Source organism: Prunus avium, chromosome 2 (assembly GCF_965620075.1).
Source record: "Prunus avium chromosome 2, drPruAviu1.hap1.1, whole genome shotgun sequence".
NCBI lineage: Eukaryota > Viridiplantae > Streptophyta > Magnoliopsida > Rosales > Rosaceae > Prunus > Prunus avium.
In genome coordinates this window covers 31,682,493-31,708,051 of record NC_142285.1, presented here as the reverse complement: position 1 = coordinate 31,708,051, position 25,559 = coordinate 31,682,493, and the positions used below count along the sequence as shown (strand labels likewise).

The window sequence follows — 25,559 nt, the reverse complement described above, 5'->3', positions numbered from 1 at the left end:
GGTGGAATTCTAAAGCAGATTACATAGTAGTCCCCTTAGGAACCCAAGATTCCTAATTTCACAAAGTTTGTGTGTGTGGTGGTGACACTAATGAATTCTTCTACATATCATGACAGTAATCTTGGAGCTTTTTTTAAAAAAAAAAAATTTAATCAAATAATTTTTCAAAAAGAAAAACTATATAGAAATTACAATGTTTTATTAGAAGTATAAACGCCATGCATATGCATGAAATGAGATTGGGGCTTAATTAAATTGACCCACTATAATGTACATTTAACAATTCAAAAGGAAAATTTAAATTTTAAAAAGAATCTTGAACTATGAGCTTGTTTTGTTATATAATTACAGTTTTTTCTTGGTACGTACAAAAAATCTTTGAGTAAAAAAAAAAGAGAGAGAGAGCTGAGAAAATCTCACTTTCCTTGACATGAAATTATGGTTCAGCTCCAACATCAGTTGTTGAACCAAGCCCCACCTGCAACCATGGTGAGGAGCCCCCACTGGTATTGATATCCTTTAGTTCACTTAGCTTTGCTAACTTCACCGTACTGTCTGCTTCATCAACCACATTCTGCATTGAAAAATCATTACTATTGTTATTATTATTTGTGTTGTTGTTGTTGTTATTGTTGTCGTTAATGTTGTCATTGTCGTTTTGGTGGGAGGAGTGAAGATGGGGATTGTCCTCCTCTTTTGTCCCAATCCATGGTTGTAAAAAGAAATCTGTCGAGACTTCCAAGCTTGATTGATTGGGACGTTCTCTTCTTCCTCCACCATTCTCATCTACCGGAGCTGGTAGGTTAAGATCAAGCTTCAGATCAAGTGGATCCGAAGAAGCATCAAACTTAGGCCTTTGGTTCATCATTTGTTGCTCCAAACTTTCTTGAAACTCATGGAACTTGGCTAATGTAGACGTGTCTGTCGTGGCGTTGGATGTGATCCAATGGCACCTCTTGTGTCCGCCCAATGCCTGCCCGGAAGAGAAAACCCGGTGGCATATCGAACATTCGTGCACCTTCGCTTTTCTCTTCGAGGTATAGGCTGACGGGGTGTTAGAGCCGTGGTCGAATTGTAGGGTTGAATTAGGTTTATTGGGGAAGAATTCTTCATGTGTGATGACATCATCGTCGGCCATACTATCTTCGAGGTGATCGAGCCGGGCGGCAAAGCACCCTTTAACCTTCTTGTGGCTAGCCCTATGACCTCCCAACGCTTGGTGGGAATTGAACACTTTCTTGCATGCTTTGCACTCAAACAAGCCTTTGTTGGCGACCCCTTTGGCCTTATTGTTGTCTATGGCCACCCCACGTGACATAGGAGCCGTGATGTTCATAGGGTCTCTTCTTTCCTCTTCTTTGCTAGCTGAAGCACAAGACTCCTCCGGCTCAGGAGGATCAACCGTGGCATTGGACAACATCATTAAGCAATTCGCAAGGTCTTCTTCCTCATTTGATGGGCAGTTTGAATTGAAATTGCCCACTTTGGCTCTCATCGATCTCTTCCTTTTCGACCACCCACATCCTCTCCGTCCGCTGGCCCCGTCCTCCCCATCGGAGCCCGGGGAGGACACGAGGGGTTCGGCATCTATGGAGCTACTACATTTTCCATGTTCAAGGAAAGATTTCCAAGACAAGAACTCTTTGCCGCAATTCTCACAAACCCGGCAGCTCTTTAGGCGATTAGGGTTTGTTCTTAGGGCATACATGCACTTGTTGGTAGATGGAACATTGCCGCCGAGTTTGTCCTCCCAATCACTGGGTGGATCGTCGTCGTCGATGTGACCTTCATCCCCTATTCCATGTGCCCTCATGTGCCCTCCTAGCGCTCTACCACATCCAAATCCTTTCTTGCAAATTTTACAAAAGTGTTTGAAGCCTGATTGCTGGTCCACAATCAAAGCCATTAAATTAAAAAGACAACAAAAAGAAAAACCCCAAAAACAAGGGAAAGCAAATTAAATAAAAAAATAAAAAACAAAACAAAATGCTAGAGAAAAGGGGTGATGATGGAAGTGGGTCAAGAATGGAAGAGAAAAGGAAGGTGTTTGTTCTTGTAGTGTACGGAATCGTGGGGTTGTATGGTGATAATTAAGAGTTTCTAGTCCTAGTTTTTAGTTGAAAGTGTTGGTTTGGATTGAATTTGTGGATATGGGAGAGAGAGAGAGGGAGAGAGAGAGAGAGGGGGGGGTGTGAGAGTTCTTGATGAGCTTTGGATGTGATGACATTGTGACAAGTGGACGGAGGCTTAGATGGGTAGAGACTTTTTCTGTGGAGGTGGCGCCGCCGAGTCAAAGCCACAACCAAGGGATGGACGCCCGTACATCAAGAGTACGTTTTTGAGTTGTGTTTGTGTGAGTGTTTGTTTGTTTGTGTGTGAGAGAGTGTGTGTGTTTGTGAGAGACTTAGAGAAAGAGTGTGTGTGTGTGTGAGGGAGTGAAAGAGAGGAAAGGAGAGAGTGGTTCTAACTGCCATACCTATTCATATCCCTTCAATTCCAAGCCAAGAAAACTAATCTCTGCTTCTCCTCACTTGTCGGTTGGTTCAAGCTGCTTTTCCACACATTAAATATTAATTATTTCCATTATAGATAACTAATCTTTTTAATTAATGTTTGTTTGTTTCGTTTTTCTATTTTATGAGTTGCCCAAATACAGAATATTCCCCTTTAAGTTCAGAAGAATGCCAACGATAATTGGGCATTTGCTCCTAAACTTAGATGTCAAATGACTGGATCAGCTATTTGAAGTGACACTAATTTTTTTTCAATGACTTTTTTTACAATTTATTTACTATTTTATTACATTGTATTTAACAGCTAGTACTGGGGCGAAGTGTTAGGATCTCAAACTGCGTATATTAAGCTAGCTTGTCATCAATCAAGTCATAAAATTAGTTCAGTTGATATCTGATTACCTATTAACTTTACTATTCGAGCACAACTAATCACTCGTTTCAGCTTATTCTACAATCATCCCGTAATCCAAACTACTCATTTCTTAGGGCATTATTTGTGATTATTAGTTTTACAAAATTTGGAATATAGTTGGTGCTTGGTGGCGGCATGAATAAAAGGTTGGATTATGAGTTAAATAATGTTATCCATATTTTGCATATATTTTGTACATGGAGGTTTCATATTGTGGAGCACTAAACCATTGTACACCGGTGTTGCTATTTGTACTATATTACTGACCACCTCTTTAATACAGATGGATCCTATATATATATGCTAGTGGGATCTACTTCTATTAAAAATGTGCTCTGATCAGTATAATGTGGTCAGTAAATGTGGTACGAAATGACAATGAAAAAGTATAAAGTAGGTCGTCATAATATTTTCATCATGTTAGAGTGTCCAATATAATCAGGTCAACTTTCCCTAATGTCAAAATTTTATAAATATTTGTATTGAGTGAAAATTTTGATATAACTAGGACCAGAATGATTCGTTGAATTGTGTAATTAAGGCATTATTAGTTAGAGTTTGTACTTCCTAAATAGTTGAGATCTCAACGCAACACAGCTTCTGGGTCAAGAAGGTGCACTATTACTATTTCAATTCGTCACTGAACTCTTGGTTAAGCAAAGACATTACTTTCACAAGTGAAGTGGGATTAGTCACTAATCAATCATTTCTCATTCAGGCATTGCTTTTGCTTTGATTCAAAGCATTCACAGAAACAACTAGTAGCTGAAGTAGTGAGAGTGATTAAGCAAACAAGTACACGCTTAGTTCAGCCTTGGTGAAGCTCCCCTATATATACTTAAGTAACTTGACTGCACCTCACCTACAAATTAAAGCACTAAGAAAAAGTTGAATGGTCCATTATTAAACTCAACATGTATGGCATGCACTTGGATGTGGGTTGTAGTTTAATGTCTTTTATAAATTTTTGTTACAAATTTTTAAATAATATTGAAAAAATTAACTTAATTCATAACATATGTGTAAATAAAATACAAAGTTTATTAAGTTATCCTACATAGTATATTATTTTGATTAAGTCTAAAATGAGGTTAATAAGTGCATCAATTAAGTCTAAAAAAAGAAGGGCCTACACAGGCCGGGTCCAGGGTTTCAAATCGTAAGTCCAAGCCCTACCCAATTCAAGAGCAGGTTGGGCCAAACGAGCTTAATTAAAAAACGAGTCGGGCAGGGCTTTGGCCCATCGATCCTTGATCTACCCACTTCGACCCGTGGACTTAAGGTCAAATGACGATGTATTATGAATGAGATAATAATGTTTAGAAAATTTTGAAATATAATATAGGAAAGATCAATTTCTAATTAACAATTACTATTTACCAAGAAAAGATAGATTAGCATATGTGATGGCCATAACAGTGTGCCTGCCCTCATATACCTGAGATTCGAATCTCCTTCCTTATATATTTTAATTTAGGGCCAGTTTGGCATTGCTGTGCTGTGAAAATAATCGCTGTCAGATTTGCTGTGAAAGAAATCAACTGTGAGAGAAAGCAGTTTGGTGTTTGGTAAATTTTTTGTTAAAAGTGTTGTTGATATTGATTCCCTCATAATTAGAAAATGATTGCGGCATAATCATTAAACCCAGTGCCTCTTCAAAACTGATTCCTGCATAATCAGAAAATTAAAGCATCTCATTACCTACTTTCCCTTATATCAATTTTTAACAATAAGTGATTTTCTCATAGTTTACCAAATGGCTTGGACTTCCCAAATTTTTTTAAAAATCACTTACCACCATAAATAAGCAATGCCAAACTGGCACTTAGAGTAATTAGCCTATTGATTGTATAAAAAAAAATGGGTGAGAGGATCCTCTTCTGTGAAACCCCATATTTTTAAATACGTATATTAATATTTCATAAGATTAAATATTTACAATTATTAGTCTTCAAAACTATATAATTAATAATATATATATATATATATATTAATTGTATGGCAAGTTACGTAAAGTTAGCTATTAACTAGTATAGCCTATCAAATGTTATTGCATGGCTTTAATTATTTCAATTCATTTCAGCATTATTTATTATTATTTTATATATATATATACTCACTTTACAAAAACTGTCATAAAGACATTTATGCTTACTAAGCATTTGTTGAAGATTGACGTGTTGTAATGTAGTGTCCTCAAAACCAATTAAAGCATGAGGTGTAAGAATGATAGTTATTCCTATATATATAAACTTGATAGGAGAGTGTTCACTAAGCACTCTACAAAGCCAACACATAAGGCTATTTGGGAGTCTAAGAACCTATAGACTAATTAGGTGGCACAACATTAAGCTTCATCTACCGACTCTAGCTTACTATAAATAGGTTTACTCAATAGTTCTTTGATCATAGGTACTTCAAGTGTGTTAGTTTCCCAAAAATCATAGACAGAAGAAAGAAAGAGTGAGAACTAAGTGTGGTGAGATTTTGGAGAAGCTCAAAGTGTTTGGACTTACAACTGGGAGTTATGAAATTGGTACTTAGGTGACGAGGGGTAAATTTAACAACATAAACAAGACATAACAACACAACAATCTACACACACTTTAGACCTTGACCAAATACACATATGACTAGTCAACTGCTAGTCATGAACAACCCCAATCAAGAGAACACACAAAGCATGCCACAAAGTACCTGCAACCCTAGAAGATTACTAGTGACAACCTAGGCACTCAGAAGGACCCGTCAATCTAGGCATCCCCTGTGCTAGCAACAACTAAGGTGAAAGTGTGTGAAATCATCATTATCAAGTAAACACCAAACAGCAGATAAAGATGACTAGTCAACCACCAAGAACACAAACCCAGAAAAATTTACAGATATGCAAAACAGAATTTGTTTACCCAGAAACCCACCATTGACACCATTGGGAAAAACTGGGAGTCATCAACCGACCAGGCAATCCACTAAGTAGAAAAAGATTCTTACAAAGGAAACACAACCAAGCTCAACAAACACCTAGATCTATTTAGGAAGATGAGCTATACCTCCTTCGTGCAATCTTCTTCTCCAACTTAGCAAAACTTGAAGCTCAGTTCTTCATGGCAATGACAGCTCCTTCTCCAGCTCGTTCATCCCATGGCACTAGCTTGCAAGCTCCAACTCAGACCGAAACCAAAATTTGGATTCAAAGGAGAATGACCAATTTCTTCAAGAAACCATACTCTTGAAGAAATCAGTCTTGAATCTGACCTAGATATAAATGAGAGAGTGATTTAAGTAGCTAGATGCAGATTAGTATTTCAAATGCAGTTTTTCAAAAAGAAATCAATTGGAAAAACTCATAGATGAAATATATGGTTCTCTCTTGAGGAAGAAGAATAGAAAGATAGCAAGTCAATCTTTCCAAAACTTCCACACAAAAGAGACGGCTTCCAAAAGAGGAATTCACTAGCCTTTACAGACAAAAAATTCCCTTAGGTCAGAATGACACATGGCAGCAGAGAGAGAAAAGAGAATAGGACAAAACAGTTGGTTAACCAGCTGGAAATCCTACATAGCAAGGATGATTAGTCATCATTTATGAAAACAGTTTAATGCAACGATATGCAATGCATGATTTACCTTTGTCAATTTGCTTGAACCTCCATAGGATAGATGATAGTTAAGAACACCTAGAGATGCTATTCTTAATCTAAACTTGAGCTTGATAAATACAATAAAAATCCTATTACAAAATTGTCAAGGGAAGCCAAAAGAATTAATCAAAATTCATACATTAACAAGTTATACAATAGCTTTGGGTTTGAGATAGGGGTTCTTTCTTGGGGAGGTTTTGCATAAATTGATTTAATTAAATATTGCGAACACTATATTATGCTTGGTAATATTGTTTGATTATTATCCTTGATATTGGGTGTTTACATGATTGTCAATTATCATTATAATTTGATTAATATTGACATGTTCATATGTTGTCAGTGGTGTTTGGAATTCTTGGGTTGACAAAGAAATTATGGAAAAGAGGGTAATGGGAAGGTTCTTTTGTTTAGTTGAGTCTGACCATTATAGGGACCAAGTTCAGGTGAGCCCATGTGCACAGTAGATTAGGAAATCGCGGCGGTATAATTGTCGATTGGGTGATTTGGGCTTGGAGATCAATGGTATGGACAAGATGACTAGCAAAAGGGGAATTATGGGATAATTGAGATGGGTGTTAGTTTATATAATGGGACATTTGGAATCACAGTGGTAAAATGCATGGTATGGGACATGCAGATTTGCTTGCCCTATTATATAGATTAACGGGTTGGGTAGAATTGAAGTTCATTCATGGATTGCATAAATTGTATATTAATAATCTCACTAATCACATAAGACATAGGACTCCTACTGAGCACGTAATGCTCACCCCTTAATGAAATTATTGCAGGTTTTGAATCTGAAGTTTAGTTGTGACAAGGAAATAAGAAGAATGAGTTGCAGATAGTTTTGGATGTTTTGTTAAGAGTCTGTACTTTCCTGAAATTTTGCGTGTCAAATTACAATGTAAATTACTTTGGTTTAAATAGAAGTTGTATATTTAATTATCATGTTTCTTGCTATTTAAATTTTTAATTTAAATTTTTCTTTTACCTCACACTCTCAATAAATAAGTAAATAATTTGGGGTGTGACATCTTCTTAATGGGAAGGGAATATTTATGAAAAGTTACCCAATTTGATACCGCAAGATCCATTCCCTTTTTTGTTTCTTTTTTTTTTTTGCCAACGAAAGTGAATTTTATTAAAGACGAACAAAAACATTAACATCCTCTGCAAGACAATTAAACAGCCAATCTGGGCAAACCAACACCCAAAAATGAGCTCCTCGCTGCTTAGACACAAACAATGCTACCAAATGGGCTGCTCGATTACAAGAGCAACTAGTGTGCATATAGATGACTCGATCTAGCCGATCCACTAACGTCTGGATGTTGAACACAATGCTTTCCACCTCCACACCCACTACCGTCTCCTTCCTTAACATAGTAATGATCTCCTTTGAGTCTGACTCGATTACTATTTCCTTAAAACCTACTGTCCAGCTGGCGTTTATTGCCACCTAAATGGCCAAGGCTTCTGCCATGAGAGCATATTGACAAACCAACCCACCTTTCACCACCTGCCTCCAGGAAGCAGCCATGATCATCTCTATAGACCACGCTTCGTCACAATTATATTTCGCCATGCCAGCCGAAGGCTTTTCCAGGACGGTGCCAGAGAAGAGCGACCCTCAGGTGGCCTGGGTTGAGGGAAACACAACCATATTCATACTCTTCCAAATCCTCCGAAGACCAAACACCAACTCATCGCCACCTTCTAGCAGTCTGAAGCATTCAAACAAAGCAACGCAGTGAGCTCGAAAATCTCCCTGCGAAAGCAGAGAAGTATCAAGTTGGAGTGAACATGCAAACCAAAAAGCTCTCGCAAATGCACATTTTAAAAATAAATAAAAAGTCTCTGTGTTTCATCCTTCTTCCCACATCTTGGGCACAAATTGGGCACATTAATTCGTCGCTTCCACAAATTATGTCTCACGGCTAAGGAATTCTGAAATCCTCTCCACATGAAAAATTTGAGTTTATGAAGAACTGGTAACTTCCAGATGCTTTGCCAATCCTCCTGACGACAATTCCGATCACTACATTTGCCTTCACCTTTCTTTCCTAACTCCCCATTTCTCCTGAGTGATAGAGCTAAGTGATACCCAGATTTTACAGTATATATTCCTTGCATGTGCCAATGCCAGATCAACTTGTCAAGACGTCCCTATATACTATGGGTAAACTAAGCATGAGTTAGGCTTCTTGCAACGAAAAACATTGCGCCGACATATCTTCCTTCCATCTCTTGGATTGCTGATCAATTAAAATAGCTACCAGAGAAGGCATGTTCGGATGGTTGGATTGGACCCTAAAAGTGTTGGGCATTGGAAGCCAGTGGTCGGTCCGCACCCTAATGTGATCACCAGTTCCGACCCTCAATCGTAACCCGACCATCAACACTCGCTTCCCTTGAACAAGTCCTTTCCAGCCCCAGAACGAACCATTTTGTTACTTGCGGTAAAGAGTAGAGCTCCAAAATGGTATTTGTCATGGAAAAGAAGCGCCAACAGACATGATGGATTGTTAACGATTCATTATCCTATATTTGCAAGCATCGCCTAATTAAAGCACTCCATATCACAAAAACCTAACCACACCCCCCTCCTTTTTTGAATGGATCATTTTTTGCCACCCCACCCAATGAACACCTCATCGGTCTTTACTATTCTTCCACAAAAGTGAGCAATCTCCCTTTCCATCTCCTTGCACAAGTTGAGTGGAAGTTTAAAGCACAACATGGCATAATTCGGCATCTCCATGGCCACGACTTTGATAAGAATCTCCTTCTCCGCTTGTTCATGTCTATATTAAAGCATGATCATACGCCTTTGCCATGTCTATCTTAATGGCCATATTATGATCGCCAACACCCCTCGCTGACTTGAGGGAATGTAATATTTCATGGACTACTAAAATATTGTATGTCATTTGCCTTTCTGCCACAAACGTTGATTGGTTTAAACTCACCACACGTGGAATTACTCTCTTTAATCAATTAGTGAGTACCTTAGATATGATCTTATACACCACATTACAAAGGAAGATAGGGCGCCACTGAAACATCTTCCGTGGACTGTTCGTTTTCGGGATAAGCACAATATGAGTATGATTAAACTTTCGGAACATGCGGCTAGAATAGAAAAAACCACGTACCAGATCGATGACACCCATTTTAACCACCTCCCAAAAATTTTGAAAAAAAATGCAAGTAAATCCATCGGGGCCCGGTGATTTTGTAGCTTGATCTGGTTCACAGCTGCCCACACTTCATCCTATGTTATCTCATGTATTAAATGGGCCTACTTTGTTTTTATCTTCTTTTTTCCTTCTTTTTTTTTTTCTACGTTTTGCTGTGTTTTATCTCCCTTTTTTCTTTTCTTTTTTCCATGATTCTCTTTTTTTGTGCTAAGTTATCTCCATGTTCTGATGTGTTTTGCTGAAATATATTATGGTAATATTCATAATGAAATAATTAAAAACACAAAAACAATTTTTTAAACTTCAACATCACAACAAAAATAATTAAAAACACAGAAACAATCTAATCAATTTTATACAAGCATCCCACCACAGTTATGCTATCTTACATGTCTTCAAATTTTGGATTTGTCGATAAACAACATCTCTGGAACAATACCCAAATGTCTCAACAATTTTACTACTTTGGCTCAAAAAGGAAGTTCAAGCCAAACTATCCAGCATTAATATATAATTCAGTTGGGAAAATATTTATATGATTTGCCTTATGATGATGAAGCATCTGTTTTTTTGGTTACAAGGATGGCCGAAGCCAAGAGAAAGAAAGGCTAAACAGGCACAACCCTAGCATGGGTCCTCCCTAATTCAGATGATGAAGCATCTTTAACATCAAAAGGAGTAAGGTCTAAATACAAAAGTACACTTGGACTTCTAAAGAGTATTGATCTCTCAAGCAATTTGATTGGAGAGATTCATAGTGAAATCACTTATCTTGTTTGGCTTGATTTCTTTAAACATGTCAAAAAATCAATTAATAGGTCACATACCTTCAAGCAGAGGTCGTCAATGGGCTAGGGTGGGCCAGCTCAGCCCAAATTTTATGGCCTTGGCCAAGCTTCAATTAGGAGAGTGAAAATAATGTGCTGGGGTAGGCTGGGCTTTTTCAGAAAATTCAAAGCCTAGGCCAGGCCATGCGCTTAGCCTGAGAAAGCCTGTCGGGCCTTTTTTTTCTATGTCTTATCTCCTTTTTTTTTTTTTTTCATAGTTCTCTTTTTTTGTGCTCGGTTATTTCCCTGTTTTGATGTGTTTTGCCAAAAAAGATTATGGTAATATTCATAATGAAATAAGTAAAAACACATAAACATTTAATAAACTTCAACATCACAACAAAAATAAGTAGAAACACAGACACAATCTAATCAATTTTATAGAAGCATCCCACCATAATTATGCCATCTTACCTGCCTTCAAATTTTGGATTTGTCAATGAACAACATCTCTGGAACTATACCCAAATGTTTCAACGATTTTACTACTTTGGCACAAAAAGGAAGTTCAAGTCAAACTATCCAGCATTCCTATAGAATTCAGTTGGGAAAATCTTTATATGATTGGCTTTATGATGATGAAGCATCTTTAACATGGAAGGGAGTAAGGTCTAAATACAAAAGTACACTTAGAATTCTAAAGAGTATTGATCTCTCAAGCAATAAGTTGGTTGGAGAGATTTCTAGTGAAATCACTTATCTTGTTGGCTTGATTCCTTTAAACCTCTCGAAACCAATTAAAAGGTCACATACCTTCATCCCCTATTCCATGTGCCCTCCTAGCGCTCTACCACACCCAAATCCTTTCTTGAAAATCTTACAAAAGTGTTTGAAGCTTGATTGCTGGTCCACAATCAAAGCCATTAAATAAAAAAGACAACAACAAAAAATCCAAAAACAAGGGAAAGTAAATTAAAAACTACAAAACAAAACAAAACAAAACAAAATGCTAGATAAAAGGGGTGATGATGGAAGTGGGTCAAGAATGGAAGAGAAAGGATAGGTGTTTGTTCTTGTAGTGTGCGGAATCGTGGGGTTGTATGGTGTTAATTAAGAGTTTCTAGTCCTAGTTTTTAGTTGTAAGTGTTGGTTTGGATTGAAATTGTGGATATGAGAGAGAGAGAGAGAGAGAGAGAGAGAGAGAGAGAGAGAGAGGAGAAGAAGAAGGGGGGGCGGGGTGGTGAGAGTTCTTGATGAGCTTTGGATGTGATGACATTCTGACAAGTGGACTGAGATGGGTAGAGACTTTTTCTGTGGCGGTGGCGCCGCCGAGTCAAAGCCACAACAACCAAGGGATGGACGTCCGTACATCAAAGAGTACGTTTATTAGTTCTTTTTGTGTGAGTGTTTGTTTGTGTGTGAGAGTGTGTGTTTGTGAGAGACTAAAGAGTGTGTGTGCGGTGCGGGAGTGAAAGAGAGGAAAGGAGAGAGTGGTTCTAACTGCCATACCTATTCGTATTCCTTCAATTCCAAGCCCGGAAAACTAATCTATGCGCCTAAATGCTTGTCGTGAATCAAGTGATGATCATGAACTTAGTTGATTTTCTAATTATTCAAACCCTTAAACTGTTTTCCTTGAGAAAATATACTGTATGGTTTCTTAAGTTGAGAGTTTATACTACCTAAATAGTTGAGATCTCAACGCAACACAGCTTCTGGGTCAAGAAGGTTGGTTAAGCAAAGACATTGCTTTCATCAGTGAAGTGGGATTAGTCACTAATCAATCATTTCTCATTCAGCCATTGTTTTTGGTTTGATTCAAAGCATTCACAGAAAGAAAAGAACTAGTAGCTTAAGTAGTGAGAGTGATTAAACAAACAAGTACACGCTTGGTGAAGCCTTGGTGAAGCTCTTAAGTAACTTGACTGCACCTTACCTGCAATTTTCATAAACTGTATCATAACAACTACCTAAAATTTTCATTTCCAGTTGCAAACTAGCTAATAATTTTCCTTTTTATTTAACTTAGGGGTAACAACCAATGTATTGATTCCTAACTCAGTGAACTTGAAGCTGCTCCACTACACTTTTATTCATTTATATTTGTGTTAGATAAAGCAGGAGATATGGGGTGGATTTTAAGTTGCATTTGGATGCTCCCAGTCCCAGCCTAGAATTTTGTATGAGTTTGGGAATTTTTTTATTTTATACAAGTGATTTTATATAATTAATAATTTTAATTCTTAATATTTCCATTATCCAAGGGCATTTTATGATATTTTGAATGTTTCGCAATTTTCGCCTTTTTGCTATATATATGTTGGACTGAATATGATAAGGACTTCTTTCTTGAACCATATTGTTGGTGGTAGAATTCTATAGCGAGGAATGACTCATTGTTGGTAACCGCAGTATGTTTTGGGCCTGGATTAGAGTGGTTTGGGCCTTGTTGATGCTTCCTGCCCATCGGCTAATCTCAACTTGCCAATACATGCAAATACCACTTTTAAATATCAGTTTGTTCCTACAATCAAGCTTATGACATTCAATTTAAATGATGATTTCATGGCTCACAGATTGAAACCTATTTAATTCAAATTTCAGCTATATACATATGGAAACTATAGTTTTTAGAATTCTATATTCGTAGCTTTATTAAAATGGTAGCATATACCTACCTTTTAGTTATAAATTTATATATTGAGTTTTTCAAAATTCTTTGATGGAATTTTTTTGTCATAATGTTAATTTTTTAATATACCTAGTATGGAGGTATAACTTCTTTTTTTAAAACATATGTGTTTTACCTTAGTATTGAGGTGCATCAAATATGTACTATACCTATTAGACAGGTATATCAAGTTCAATGATTAGTAGGGTATTGTACCTGGAGCATAGGATTATCAAATTTAAGAATAATATTAATAGTTCATGAAAAAATAAACGAGTACAATGAGATGTGGAAAAAAAAACAACATGTGAATTATTAATCCCTTTCGCAAAGTTATAAAACTAAAAGGCTTATTATCACAAAAGGTCCCTAAGGTTTACGAAACTATCAGATTGCATCCTTAATGTTTTTTTGTGTCATTGGTGGTCCTCAAGGTTAGTATGTGTGATCACAAATGGTCCCTACCGTTAGGTTCTGTCAAAAACTCCGTTAGTTTGCTAATTGTTGCATTCCTAAGAGGACACAAATTAATGTGCAAACAACCAATTAAAAATACCCGCAAGTGCACGGATCTATCGAAGTATAGATTATGTAAGTACGGGGTCGATCCCACGAAGAACTTGTCGGCTTCCTATAAGTTCTAATTTGAGTACGTAAAGAACACTTAATTGACACACCACAAATGCAAAATGGAAACTAAAAATGAGTAAAGAAGTGTAAAAGAAATGAAACAATACAAGAAAACTAGAGAAAAACACAAACATCACTTTCTATCACCCTTTTATCACCATTTGGACAGATTCGTTTTTCTATTTTTCCAGTTTCGACCTCTGTCCAGTGTTTTGCCTATAACTTTCCAACCGTTTATCCAAATTTCACGTTCTTTATACGGTTGGAATCAGCACAGAAAATGGAAGAACACAACGCGGACCAAAAGTCCAAAACAGTTACTAAAATAAACAGAATTCAGTAAACAAGACACACAACGTATCAAACACACAACTCACACACACATTGGGGGGGAGGGGTTTTGGTTTGGTTCAAGTGACCTATTTCTATTGCATGAAAGTAAATGGACTTTGAATTTAAATGAGAATAGCAGAGATGAATTATCAAATTGTGAAATTAAAATGTAACAAACACTAGGGTTTCGGAATCCACCCTAAACAATTCTACCAAAGTTCATGAATACTCAAGTGATGAACTCTAAATGTGTTGATGAAGATGTTCGCAATCAAGACCATGGGTCGTGGCTCAAGACGCATTGATTCTCTCTAATATACGTAAAGTGCATGGTTCGTGCTACAATACTTGTGCCCTCCCCATAACCGAACCTAGGTATGGTTCGTACTTCGATTCAATTACAAGGAGAACCCATTAAGTTCAAAGAGAATATGAACATCACAAGAATCCTAATAGCATGGTGTTTACATTAGGTATTCAAGAAACCAATTCACATGGATGATTCTTACTTCATCCATTTATTGCTTAGGATAACATGAAGATACACATAATCCCAACAATCTCAAGAAGCATGCTTTCAAAGATGGCCAACCAAGGAAAAACACACATCAAGGATAGATTAATTTGGTGAATTGGAATTCATCAACAATATCTAGAAATTCATACACTCAAGTATCAAAACAATAAGGTAATCATGTTTAGGGCTTCAACCTAAGCCCTAGCTATGGAGTTTAGTTGCTCATACTTATTCCAAATACAAATTCAAAATAAAATTAGAAAGAGTTTACAGATTTTGAGAAAATGATGAAAGCTTCAAGGTCATCAATGGTGGAAGCCTTCTTCTCCACTTTGCTTGGCTGCACCTTGGCTTCTCCTAGCTCCAAACTCTCCAAAATCTGCTCTCAATGTGTAGAATCCTAGAATGAATTGGCTACCCACGTTCAAAACCTCTCCCAAAATCTGATTGCACTTTCCTTTCCATTGCCCATCAATTTCCAGCTCACAAATATAATATAAAACTCATACTTTCCTTAAAGCCTTTGCCCTTGTCCCCTTGCCATGATGAAGCTTTGTCCTCACAAAGATGCCAAAAGCTTCAGAAAATATCTCATTTACAAAGGTAATTCCTTGTTACCAAGAGTTATGGTAACAAGAAAATCAAAATAACACAAAGGAGGTAAAAGCTGGCCAAGTTCGGATTTTCAGAGCTGTGGTAACATGCTGGATTGGTTGGATGGGCAATACTTGTCCAATGGAGCTCAAATTTGGATATGTTGTAGTTAACATCCATTGGAACAAGTCTCATGAAGATCATGACCTCATCCGAGCACCAGAGCATGTTGATCCCAGGCCAAGAAGTTGACCTACGAAAATGAACAAAAACAGAATTTATAACTAATAATGCACTTTTAGCTCATTTTCATCACAACCAAGGTAAAATCTAAGAAAACACAAAAAAGAAGTAAAAAGCTATAAAATGTCAAGAACTAACTCAAAATAGTGGGTGAATAACATGAAAAATCATGTGTAAAAAATGAACCGAACACTAATGTGGCAAATATATATATCACAAAACATCCCTGAGGTTTACACACCTATCACAAATGGTCCCTGCAATTTATTACTTAATTTTTTAAATTTAAAATTCATAAAATTTTGGTTTTCTTTTTTAAATCTTATGAATTTTAAATTATTTTAAAATATATATTGCATTTTAAATACACAAGACATTATATTATTTTAGATGTGGGCTCCACATATATGCCACATCAACAAACTAATGGAGTTTTAAAAAAATAATTTAAAATTCATAAAATTTAAAAATGAAAAAAACCAAGGGTTTAGGGTTTATAAATGGTCCTCAAGGTTAAAATCCTTATATAAATGGTTTTTTCATTTTTAAATTTTATGAATTTTAAATTATTTTTAAAAAACTTCATTAGTTTGTTGGTGTGGCATATATGTGGAGCCCACATCTTCAAAAATATAGTGTCATATGTATTTAAAATATAATATATAAAAAGAAAACCAAAATTTTATGAATTTTAAATTAAAAAATTAAAAAATTTCGCAGGGACCATTTGTGATAGATGTGTAAACCTCAGGGATGTTTTGTGATATGTATGTATGCCACATCAGCAAACTAACGGAGTTTTTGACGGAACCTAACGGCAGGGACCATTTGTGATCACACATACTAACCTTGAGGACCACGAGTGACACAAAAAAACATTAAGGATGCAATCTGATAGTTTCGTAAACCTTAGGGACCTTTTGTGATAATAAGCCAAACTAAAAAATAGTACAACTTGACAATTGGTGAGAAACAATTGAAAATTTTAATCATTATTATCTTTAGGTACATAGAGTGGGAAAAAAAACATTATACTACAAAAAGCTACACAACAATGAAATTAAAACCTAAAACAAATATAAAAGATGGGAAAAAAAAAAACAATAATAGTATATGAGTGGGCAATTGTATTATCAACGAATAATAAGAGTACACAATACAATATAAGTGGCAATGAATTAACATATTTATGCACAATATGTGCATTAATAAAATCCACGTTAAATAGGAATTTTCACAAATCAAGCACAATAAAAAAATGAAGTTCCGACATTTACATTTAAAATGTAATTATTCTTTTAATTACATGATCAAATATAATCATTAATGGCCTATAAATCCTCATCTTACCCGTTTTAGACAATAGGAATAAATAGGAACAAAAAATTTAAAAACAAATCAATTAAATACAAAAGATTGAGTCAACATGTCAAAAATCTTATACCAAAACCCATTCAAGAAATTTAATACTATAAAATTAAAAAACTTGAGAACCAAAATGTTAACCAAGAAAAAAAAATCTCATGCCAAATACAATAAATGGAAATATTAAGCCATCCAATTAAACCAGTGACTCTTTTCGGACTCATAAATGATATATTTTGTGTGGTAGGTACGAGGGCAGGGTGCTCTATATAAGTGAGTTATTCTCGTGTGGGGTTTTCCAATCCATATAGAAGAAGAAGAAAAACAATGGGACTACAAAAAATTATTGTGCTCTCTTTAGTTGCCATGGCAATGGCTTCCCTATTAGTTAACGCAGGTACTCCCCCCTCTCTCTCTCGTGTACTTTTTCCTCTTTGTGTTTTGGGAAGTGAATCGTTTATTTATTTATTCAAATACCACATATATTTTTCAGGCATCTTTGATCTGTGTAATTTATTGAAGTTTTTGGTCCATGTGGTTTCAATTTTAACAATTTAATCTTGTAATTTGATATCCGTTTATTTGATCATGTGAAGTTTATTTCAATGAAGAATAAATTATTGTCACTTTGGTTTTTTTTTTTTTGGCCATGCGTTGTCACTTTTGGCATTGATGCTATGTATTTTTCATGTAGATGTGGGAGTGAATGGGGCAGCTGACCCCTTTTGCTATGAAACCTGCGGACCCTCGTTTGGAATGCTGGAATGTGTACAAGATTGCGCTAAGAGGCAATTTAATAACGGACGTTGCATACCCATGGGAGCCGAGACACTTTGTTGTTGTAGCCCTTAACCCCGAACCCCTTAAGATATTTATTATTCAAAAATTCATTTTAGCATAATATATTATACACAAGTCTAAATAGAGCCTATTTGTAGAGAAAAACTCCAAAATTAGTCATTTGTTATTTTCTAATCGGTTCTTAGTGTGTTAAAATTTTATAAGAACCAATTAGAAAATGACTAGTGACTAGTTTTGAATTTCTCTTTTCAAATAGGTTCTATAAAAAGATTTGTGTATAATATGTCATGTTGGAATGGGCTTATTTGTGCAAAACCCTAAAATTATAGGCTACAAAAACATATTATTTATTCAGAAAATAAAATGCACACAATTTTATTGATGTAACGCTCTTTGGCTCATAAACCTTGCCGAAGTATGCAATAATAAACATAGACTTCTGCGAATTGGTTATTTTCTTATGATTTTCCTTTGGAATTTATCCATCTGGTTTATGGGCACCCCCCTAATCATTCGTATGCACAGGAATATACGAATTAATAGTAATGCTACCGACACCAACTTAAATCCTAATTTATAGTTATGTGACAAATGACATGTAAGTTGCCTAATCATATTGCAGCTTGATTCATTTTCAACGATCTATAAAATCCTCAAGATCATACTAGTAATTAAAATAATAATAAATATGTCTAAACCACGAAGAAAGGGTAACATATTTTTCCACAATTGGCAGCTTATACGGAATTTCTTCATAAAGACAAACCGAACTACGTGACGAAGGATCAATAATTAAGTTGACTACTGGCAACTAATTAAGGGAGTTAATCTTATTTATTAAATCATCAAACTAGTACAATATCCCAGATTTTATTAGGGTGTTAAAAGTTGACAAGGGATCGATAAGTCTGGCCGGCTTGCCAACCAGCCGGAATGACATTGTTTGCAACAAGGGCTTGGCCGTTGCTTGCAGTGAGCTTAACAGAGAATGGGGCTTGCAATGCTGAGCCTGAGTCAAGTTTCCAAACAGCACCCCAAGATTCCTGCATGAGAAGCCATGAGTCCGAGTCTCCACCACTTTGCTTGAGATAAACTTCAGTTAGGTCACCTGCTCCATCTTCATACTCGATTAGGGTAGCAAAATAGTTAGGGTTTGAACCCGAGTCGACACGAAAGACGAGCGTCACTCCAGGATAGTTGCAGTCCACTCTGTACATATATTAAGAATAGGGGTAACATCATTTTGCATGTCTGACACGTTTAAAAATAAATTGTGAAATCAAATGGCATCCATGTAATTAATAGATCAAATTGACTTTCGAATGACATGTCAGACTATTTGGTAAAAGAATATTCTTCTAGGTAATTGAAATTAAAGCGAAAGAAAGTTAACCAATAGAGAACGCCATAGGAGATTCAGCTTTCTTTATACATATTATTTTTTTTATTTTACCTTTTATATTGAATCTGCAGGACTCCAGCATTCCGTAGTTGTCCCTCCTGGCCGGAAACTGCCATGGCTCCAAACGCACTGCCACTCAAATCAAAGTGAACCGACTCTGAAGTACATCCGGGGCACTCATCGGTTATAACGACAGTCGCCGGGTTCCCTGAGCATGCAGCATTCGTCGTGCACTTCACCTGAAATTTGTGCCATTAATTTCAGCTTCTTAATTTATTCTTAAAATTGAAATTGAAATTATTTTGTATAAGCACAAAAATTAATTTTCAATATTTGTGTCACATCCATATACATAAGCCGCTACATATGTTTGACCTGATAACAAGCTCCACATCCTTTGCCTGATTTGAATAAAGACGGGCCTCCAGCAGACACCATTTTAGAGAATGGAGAGTTTTCTACAGCATTGCCATAACCACAAGCACCCCCTATACACCAAGTGACAAAAATTACATATTTTAATATGAATATAAGTAACCAAAATCATTTTTCTATATATATATCCTTTACCATCAGTCCCAGCACCGTCGGGGTTTCCATACCAAGTTGCACCGGCTGCCGCCCAGTCAGAGTCAGACTGAAGCCTTGACACACTGAAGAGTTTTGGGTTGAAGCATGAGCTAGGGTTTAGGTTTAGTAGAATAGAAAACAAGGTTACAAGAGTAAACATGGACAATGAAGGTTGAAGGACAAGAGCCATTATCTGCTTACTGAATGAGTCTAGTAAACCAGGGGCAATTGAAGTCTTGGCTTATTTGCCAGATTTGAATTTGAATGGATGATTGGCTGGTATTTATAGAGTGTGAACAACTGAAGCAGAGGCTTATCACTTTCAAACGCACCCAACTATTGAATGCCACGTGTGATCATTTATTTTCTTAAGAACCAAGCCCGATTTTATTTATTTATTATAAATAGAAAGTCAGTTTGATTTTGCAATTACAAACATCTCCTTCACTTCACGTATGCTCTTCATTTGAGGTTCTAGGGTTCGTACAAGTTACAAGATATGGGCTATATATTCGCACTTCATAGATTGTCATCAGCAAACATGGAGTATGGAACTTTTAGCCACCCATCCTCAAACCAATCCAATATCAAAAGTAGAACTCTAGAAACGATTTTGATGAAATATGTTTCTAATATGAGATCAATCAACGATTTACAGTCGTTGTCGTGTTATATAAATTTAATCAATATATAAAATTTATACATAAAAGAGTCCAAGTGAACATGGCTAGGACAATAAAAGGTCACATGTGTGGAAAAAAAAACTTTTATATGGAAGACTTATGATATCCTTACAAAATTTCCTACAGTCCAAGTGAACACGGTTAAGAAAATAAGAGGTCACAAGTGTGTGGAAAGTGATAATTCTTGCCGCAAATTATGTGCTCATAAAATCTTAGAGAATTATATTGTTTTTAATCCATGAATTCTCATAAAATCTTACCACTAAAATAATTCTTGCCGCAAATTATGTACTCCATGGGCATATTTGGTATGGGCATACTATGATCAGTACTATATATGTGACAAGATGGGTTAGCAATCACGTCAAGAAATTTAGAAACAAAAACACAAAATGTGTTATTTGATGCCATATACGGCAGACAAATCATGAAACCTTTTTTATTTCCTCAAAAGATTGCATTCATTTCTCTATACAGGTGAATAAAATAAGCCGGAATGTTTTCTTTCCTAGTACTTCATGCAATTGAATTGGTGTTATTTTTCAATCTAGGTTGATACTTTCTTTAATCGTAGCGATTGTTCTTTAAAGTGTACCGAAAGCCCAAATGATTTTTTAGTAATTTAATGGCATAGTTTAATTTCGTACCTAGGTATTGTGCATTTGTTAGTTATGCTATATTGCTTGACTTTTAATTTGAATTTAATAGTACAAGAATGGATTTGTAATCCGACTCTTCAAATTAAATATATTCATATTCCGACGACATAGCCCGATTTTTTGGTAGTGTTACTTATCTTACTATCAATAATATACTATCGTTCTTGTCTCAAAAAAAAAAAATTTCATATTAAAAGTCAAACAATCTCTAAATAACCCATATCTTTATCCGGCACTAATCCAACATCCAATTTATCATTTATACAAGTCTTTTTTCCTCTCTTCTTTATAATTATGCAAATTATATGGGATATTTTCAAAGTTTTGTTAATGGATGAATAATGGATTAGTCACAATTTGGTATCGAATTCATAACAAATATATATTGTTCTTCTATTCATGTGAGTCGAATATAAAATTCTAAATAGAGACCAGTACCACTAAACCGTAAGCTAGTTAATTTCTTTATAACGATTAAATTAACCATAAATTTTGTTACTAAATAGTTGTTGCTATTTACATTCTTAATGTCCATGTGGTTAATTAATTGAGCAAAACATATTAGAAGTTCGAACTATAAAAGTAAACCCTAGTCTACTTGGTGGGGTCCAACGTAGATTCGGACCCACCAGATTATTGCAGTCCTTGTAAATAGTTCATAGACCCCCCCTTTCAAGGAGCTGAGTACATAATAACCTCAAAGTCCAAGTACAAGATTTCCGGTTTTTCGGTTTTTACTAAGGTGGAGAGCGAAATGAGTTCGTTGATGCAGCCGTTAATGGTGGTTTGTTGACAGTTGAAAATCGATCACAGGCCAACACGTCATATAAAGTGAGATCACACGGTCGGAAATATACCCATTCCTCCACGTGCGTGTACACATCATTGAAATTCATATTACGGGCATTTGGCGAAATTTCGGCACGTATAATTCTTTTTATTTTTATTTTTGGTCAAAGTACGTAATTCTAGCAAGCCTCATTTTTCCAAAGACCTAATATGGCTTTGTCTTATTTACTTTCGTCAAGCATGGGAATGATTGTTTGATTGACATGTTTGCTTGCTTTGCCATGATCTCAAGTCGATCTCTTATTTTTTCTCCATTTTTTCTACATGTTTTGGGTTTTGGCCTAAGGCATTAGTGACCAATTTGGCTATTGATAGGACCGATTTTTAGATTTTGACGACCTTGTGTGAAACATAGATCGGACACTCATATGATCTAACATGAAAATACTGTATCTTTCATGAATTGATACCATAAAACAATAAAAGTAATGAACACGGCTATCTTTCATGGAGACACGTTTAGTTTAGTGATAAGGTGCGATAATATTGTTTGATTGGACATGGATTCAACTCAATGCTCCTTGAGTCGCACTGCCCAGGACTAGCCATGCTAATTGAGGTGATTGATTTTGGTTAGCACCATAATGTGAGAAAAAGAGATATATCTAAATTCAATGCATTGAGGAGGCACCACATGGTCTACATGGCTATCACTTTCAGAGAGAAATTAAAAAAAGAAAGGTTTGAGGTGGGAAGGAAAATCCAAAATGGAAATGGATGAAGGTTGTAGTAGGTGAAACAGAATGAACCACTTTGCTCCAAATTTGGACGTATGAACAAGTTTAGGCTTTTCCTTCTGGACAAGTTTTGTCCTTGAATATATCATCAACTGAAAAGGCTATCAGAGGAATATTCCCATTTTAATTGTGAAGATAAGAACATGCAATTTTGAGCCAAAATCATGAGAAACCCAAATACTATTTAAGGTCCAAAATCATGAGAAAGTCAGATGCAATAACTCGAGAAACAAAATCACCAAACCACTCAACATATCATGTCATGCATGACTCATCACCAAATACTAAGAACTAAGGCCTCGTTTGGTAGGGAGGACTAAATTGGACTAGACTAAACTAGCAAAAGGCCTACATTTCATATGCATTCAAGGCATAATATAGATATTGTTGTCTAACTTAGACAATGAAGGAGGACTATTCATAGAAGTTGATGACTAAAACTTATCCCTTCTAATCTTACCATTTTCGGGAGAATATATTTTAGTTATCAACATTTTATAGATAGTCCCCTATTAAAGAAGCCAATGTATTATTTGTTTGTGAGGTTAGGGAAGAATCAACCCCCCCTTGACAAGGCCCATAACCAAACACACTACAGAAAGGGAAGTCATGAAATGACAATATAACCCAAGTCCATTCAGCCTTAAAGCCCGTCTTTAAATTCTACTGAAAAGCCCTTTCCCAAATTCTCCTAAAAAGCCATATCAAATTCTAATTTTAAAATTTTTTAAAGTATAATGTTACTCAATTTATCTTATGTATTTATGGGCCCAAAAGAGTAAAAGACCTAGTCAATGAACCAAAGTATTACGACATTGTCCTTCCTTGTTGAGATAAAAATGAATATTCAAAGGGCAATTGAAATTGTGAACCACCAAATTTCAGCCATAGTATTTGGGCCACAATGTGTAAGGCTTCTAAATGCACCTAAAATATGTTTAGTTACATTAACACTCAATGAAGTTTCGGTTCGTTCACAAAATTCCTTGAAATTTATGAAATTACATAAATACTCCCTAAAGTTTTAAATCGTTTTCACAAAATTCATTTTCCATTGATTTCAATATAACTAGTCCGAGGTTGGTTTTGTTTTGAATTATACTAAAAGCCATTTTCAGTAATTTTCCCTAAACCAATCTCTGAGGTTGGTTTTGTTTTGAACTAGTCCGAGGTTGGTTTTGATTTCAATATAACTAGTCCGAGGTTGGTTGTTTTTTAATGTCGACAGCTGACTTGATTAAAATTAAAACTGAAAACTTGTTAAGGAGAAGATAGATCGACAGCTTTTTGATGGACTAGGAGGTAATTCGGAACACGCTAAACCAATCTCTGTTCCAACCAAACACCCATTTCTTTGATTCTTAATCATAATTAGACAAGAAATGGCACTCATAACCTTATTTTTTTCACTAAAAGAAATTTTTAAAAAGTTAAATTAGGTCAGTAATCATGGACATGGGGGCACAAACCAAATTAAGATCTGATTACATGTCTATTTAACCAAAAACAATATGTTTATATGAACAACTAATCTGGTTCCTAAATCCTAATCTCCATACCTTCCCAACATTGAGCTGGCCTCATCATTTAAAGTAAAATAAAAATAAGGTAGAAGAGATTCCCCTATCATTGCCCCTCTCCCTATAAATTATTTTTATACAATAATAAAAAAAGATTACAGAAAACATCAAATCCACCTTCTCCTGTATTTTGAATTGTTTTGTTGGACCCTGCTTTTCAAGAGCATGGAGAAATATAAAAACAAAATAATAAAAAAAAGTACCCCAAAACAGAAGACATAAAAATTATTAGAGCTCATGCACTCTCTGCTCATTTCCACAAACTTCCAAAATCTTGCATTTTCTAGAATTTGATAACTAAACAATATCTAAAATTAATTTATAATGTGTGACTTGGGAGCTGAAATTACAAGAGGGGAGAGCCTTTTAGTTTCTCTTCTTGGGAAAGGTGGATCTTGTAATATGATGATTTTTTACACTCCTGCAACCTGTTTTGTAACATGGAAAACTGGTTCTTTCTTGTGATATACTAAACAATATTTGATTTTAAGGAACCTAATTAATGTGAAAGCAGAACTTGAAGGGTCCAAGAATTTTTTAACTTTTAAATTTAGAAATTGTGAGATTGCATTCATAATTCAGTTAAAAAAACCACTAGTCACAAAGGACCAAATCAAATTAGCCATAAGCCATAAATGGTCATTATAATAACGAAGTGATCTAACATCAAAATTAAGATAATATGATGCATCTCCACTAATGATCACGTTTGATCGAAGAAACTCTGACATATGCATTCTAAGATTGAAAATTCCGAACAATAAAAAAGATATAAAATTTGAAAAAACCAAACCAAAACAATAATAAAAAAAAAAAACTCTAGAAAAAGAGGTGGATAAGCTACAACTATCAACAAGTCAAGTGAAACTTTGCATCTGGATCACTAATGAGAGAGAGAGAGAGAGAGAGAGAGAGAGGGGGGTTCCGGTGGGGGGGACAGTTTTTGTTATATTACGATAAAGTAAATGCAGTGAGGATTTTAAAGTGTATTTGGTCATTCAGAAAAGCGGTGGTAAAGAATGGTGCTGCCAAATTATAAACACAATCCCACCAATTCTGGCTCATATTATATTTATATTTAAGCTCATAATCTACAACTAGCTTATTTTATGAGAGCTTCATCCTTCTTTCCTCTTTATCTTTTATATGTTTTTTTTCTTCTTCTGGTTTGGATATGTTCAATAGCTGGAATTGCACTGTATATGAAAAAGTTGACTATTTGATCATATAATTTCAGGTTCATGACTGCCCTCAGAATTTTGTAAGACTCACTCACCACCCAACATATTCTTTTCTGCCCGTACACCCAATATCATCAACAAAATGTTGAGGCATGGCTAGCGGGTCCTTTTTTACCAACCATGGCATCCATTATCTTAAGTC

General features: G+C 35.6%; 2 protein-coding genes across 2 annotated transcripts; both read right to left on the bottom strand.

Annotated features, from left to right (window-relative positions):
• Nucleotides 1-247: 247 nt before the first annotated feature.
• Nucleotides 248-2,390, bottom strand: LOC110751122 (C2H2-type zinc finger family protein). The gene has a single exon (XM_021951554.2). The coding sequence runs from the start codon at nt 1,904-1,906 to the stop codon at nt 437-439; it is 1,470 nt and encodes a 489-aa protein (XP_021807246.2). The 5' UTR covers nt 1,907-2,390; the 3' UTR covers nt 248-436.
• Nucleotides 2,391-18,508: 16,118 nt separating this feature from the next.
• EXPB4 (expansin B4) lies at nt 18,509-19,909 on the bottom strand. Its single transcript, XM_021951512.2, has 4 exons — nt 19,669-19,909; nt 19,474-19,586; nt 19,150-19,337; nt 18,509-18,905 (listed from the first exon to the last, which is right to left on the bottom strand). The coding sequence occupies exons 1-4, from the start codon at nt 19,856-19,858 to the stop codon at nt 18,578-18,580; spliced, it is 819 nt and encodes a 272-aa protein (XP_021807204.1). The 5' UTR covers nt 19,859-19,909; the 3' UTR covers nt 18,509-18,577.
• Between the last annotated feature and the right edge of the window lie 5,650 nt (nt 19,910-25,559).

Coding starts and splice junctions, on each gene's coding strand:
- EXPB4 (XM_021951512.2), bottom strand. CDS start 19,858: ATGGCTCTTGTCCTTCAACCTTCATTGTCCATGTTTACTCTTGTAACC. Junction 19,338..19,473: donor GATGTGGAGCTTGTTATCAG/GTCAAACATATG, acceptor CACAAATTTCAG/GTGAAGTGCACGACGAATGC. Junction 18,906..19,149: donor CTGCAGATTCAATATAAAAG/GTAAAATAAAAA, acceptor ATATATGTACAG/AGTGGACTGCAACTATCCTG.
- LOC110751122 (XM_021951554.2), bottom strand. CDS start 1,906: ATGGCTTTGATTGTGGACCAGCAATCAGGCTTCAAACACTTTTGTAAA.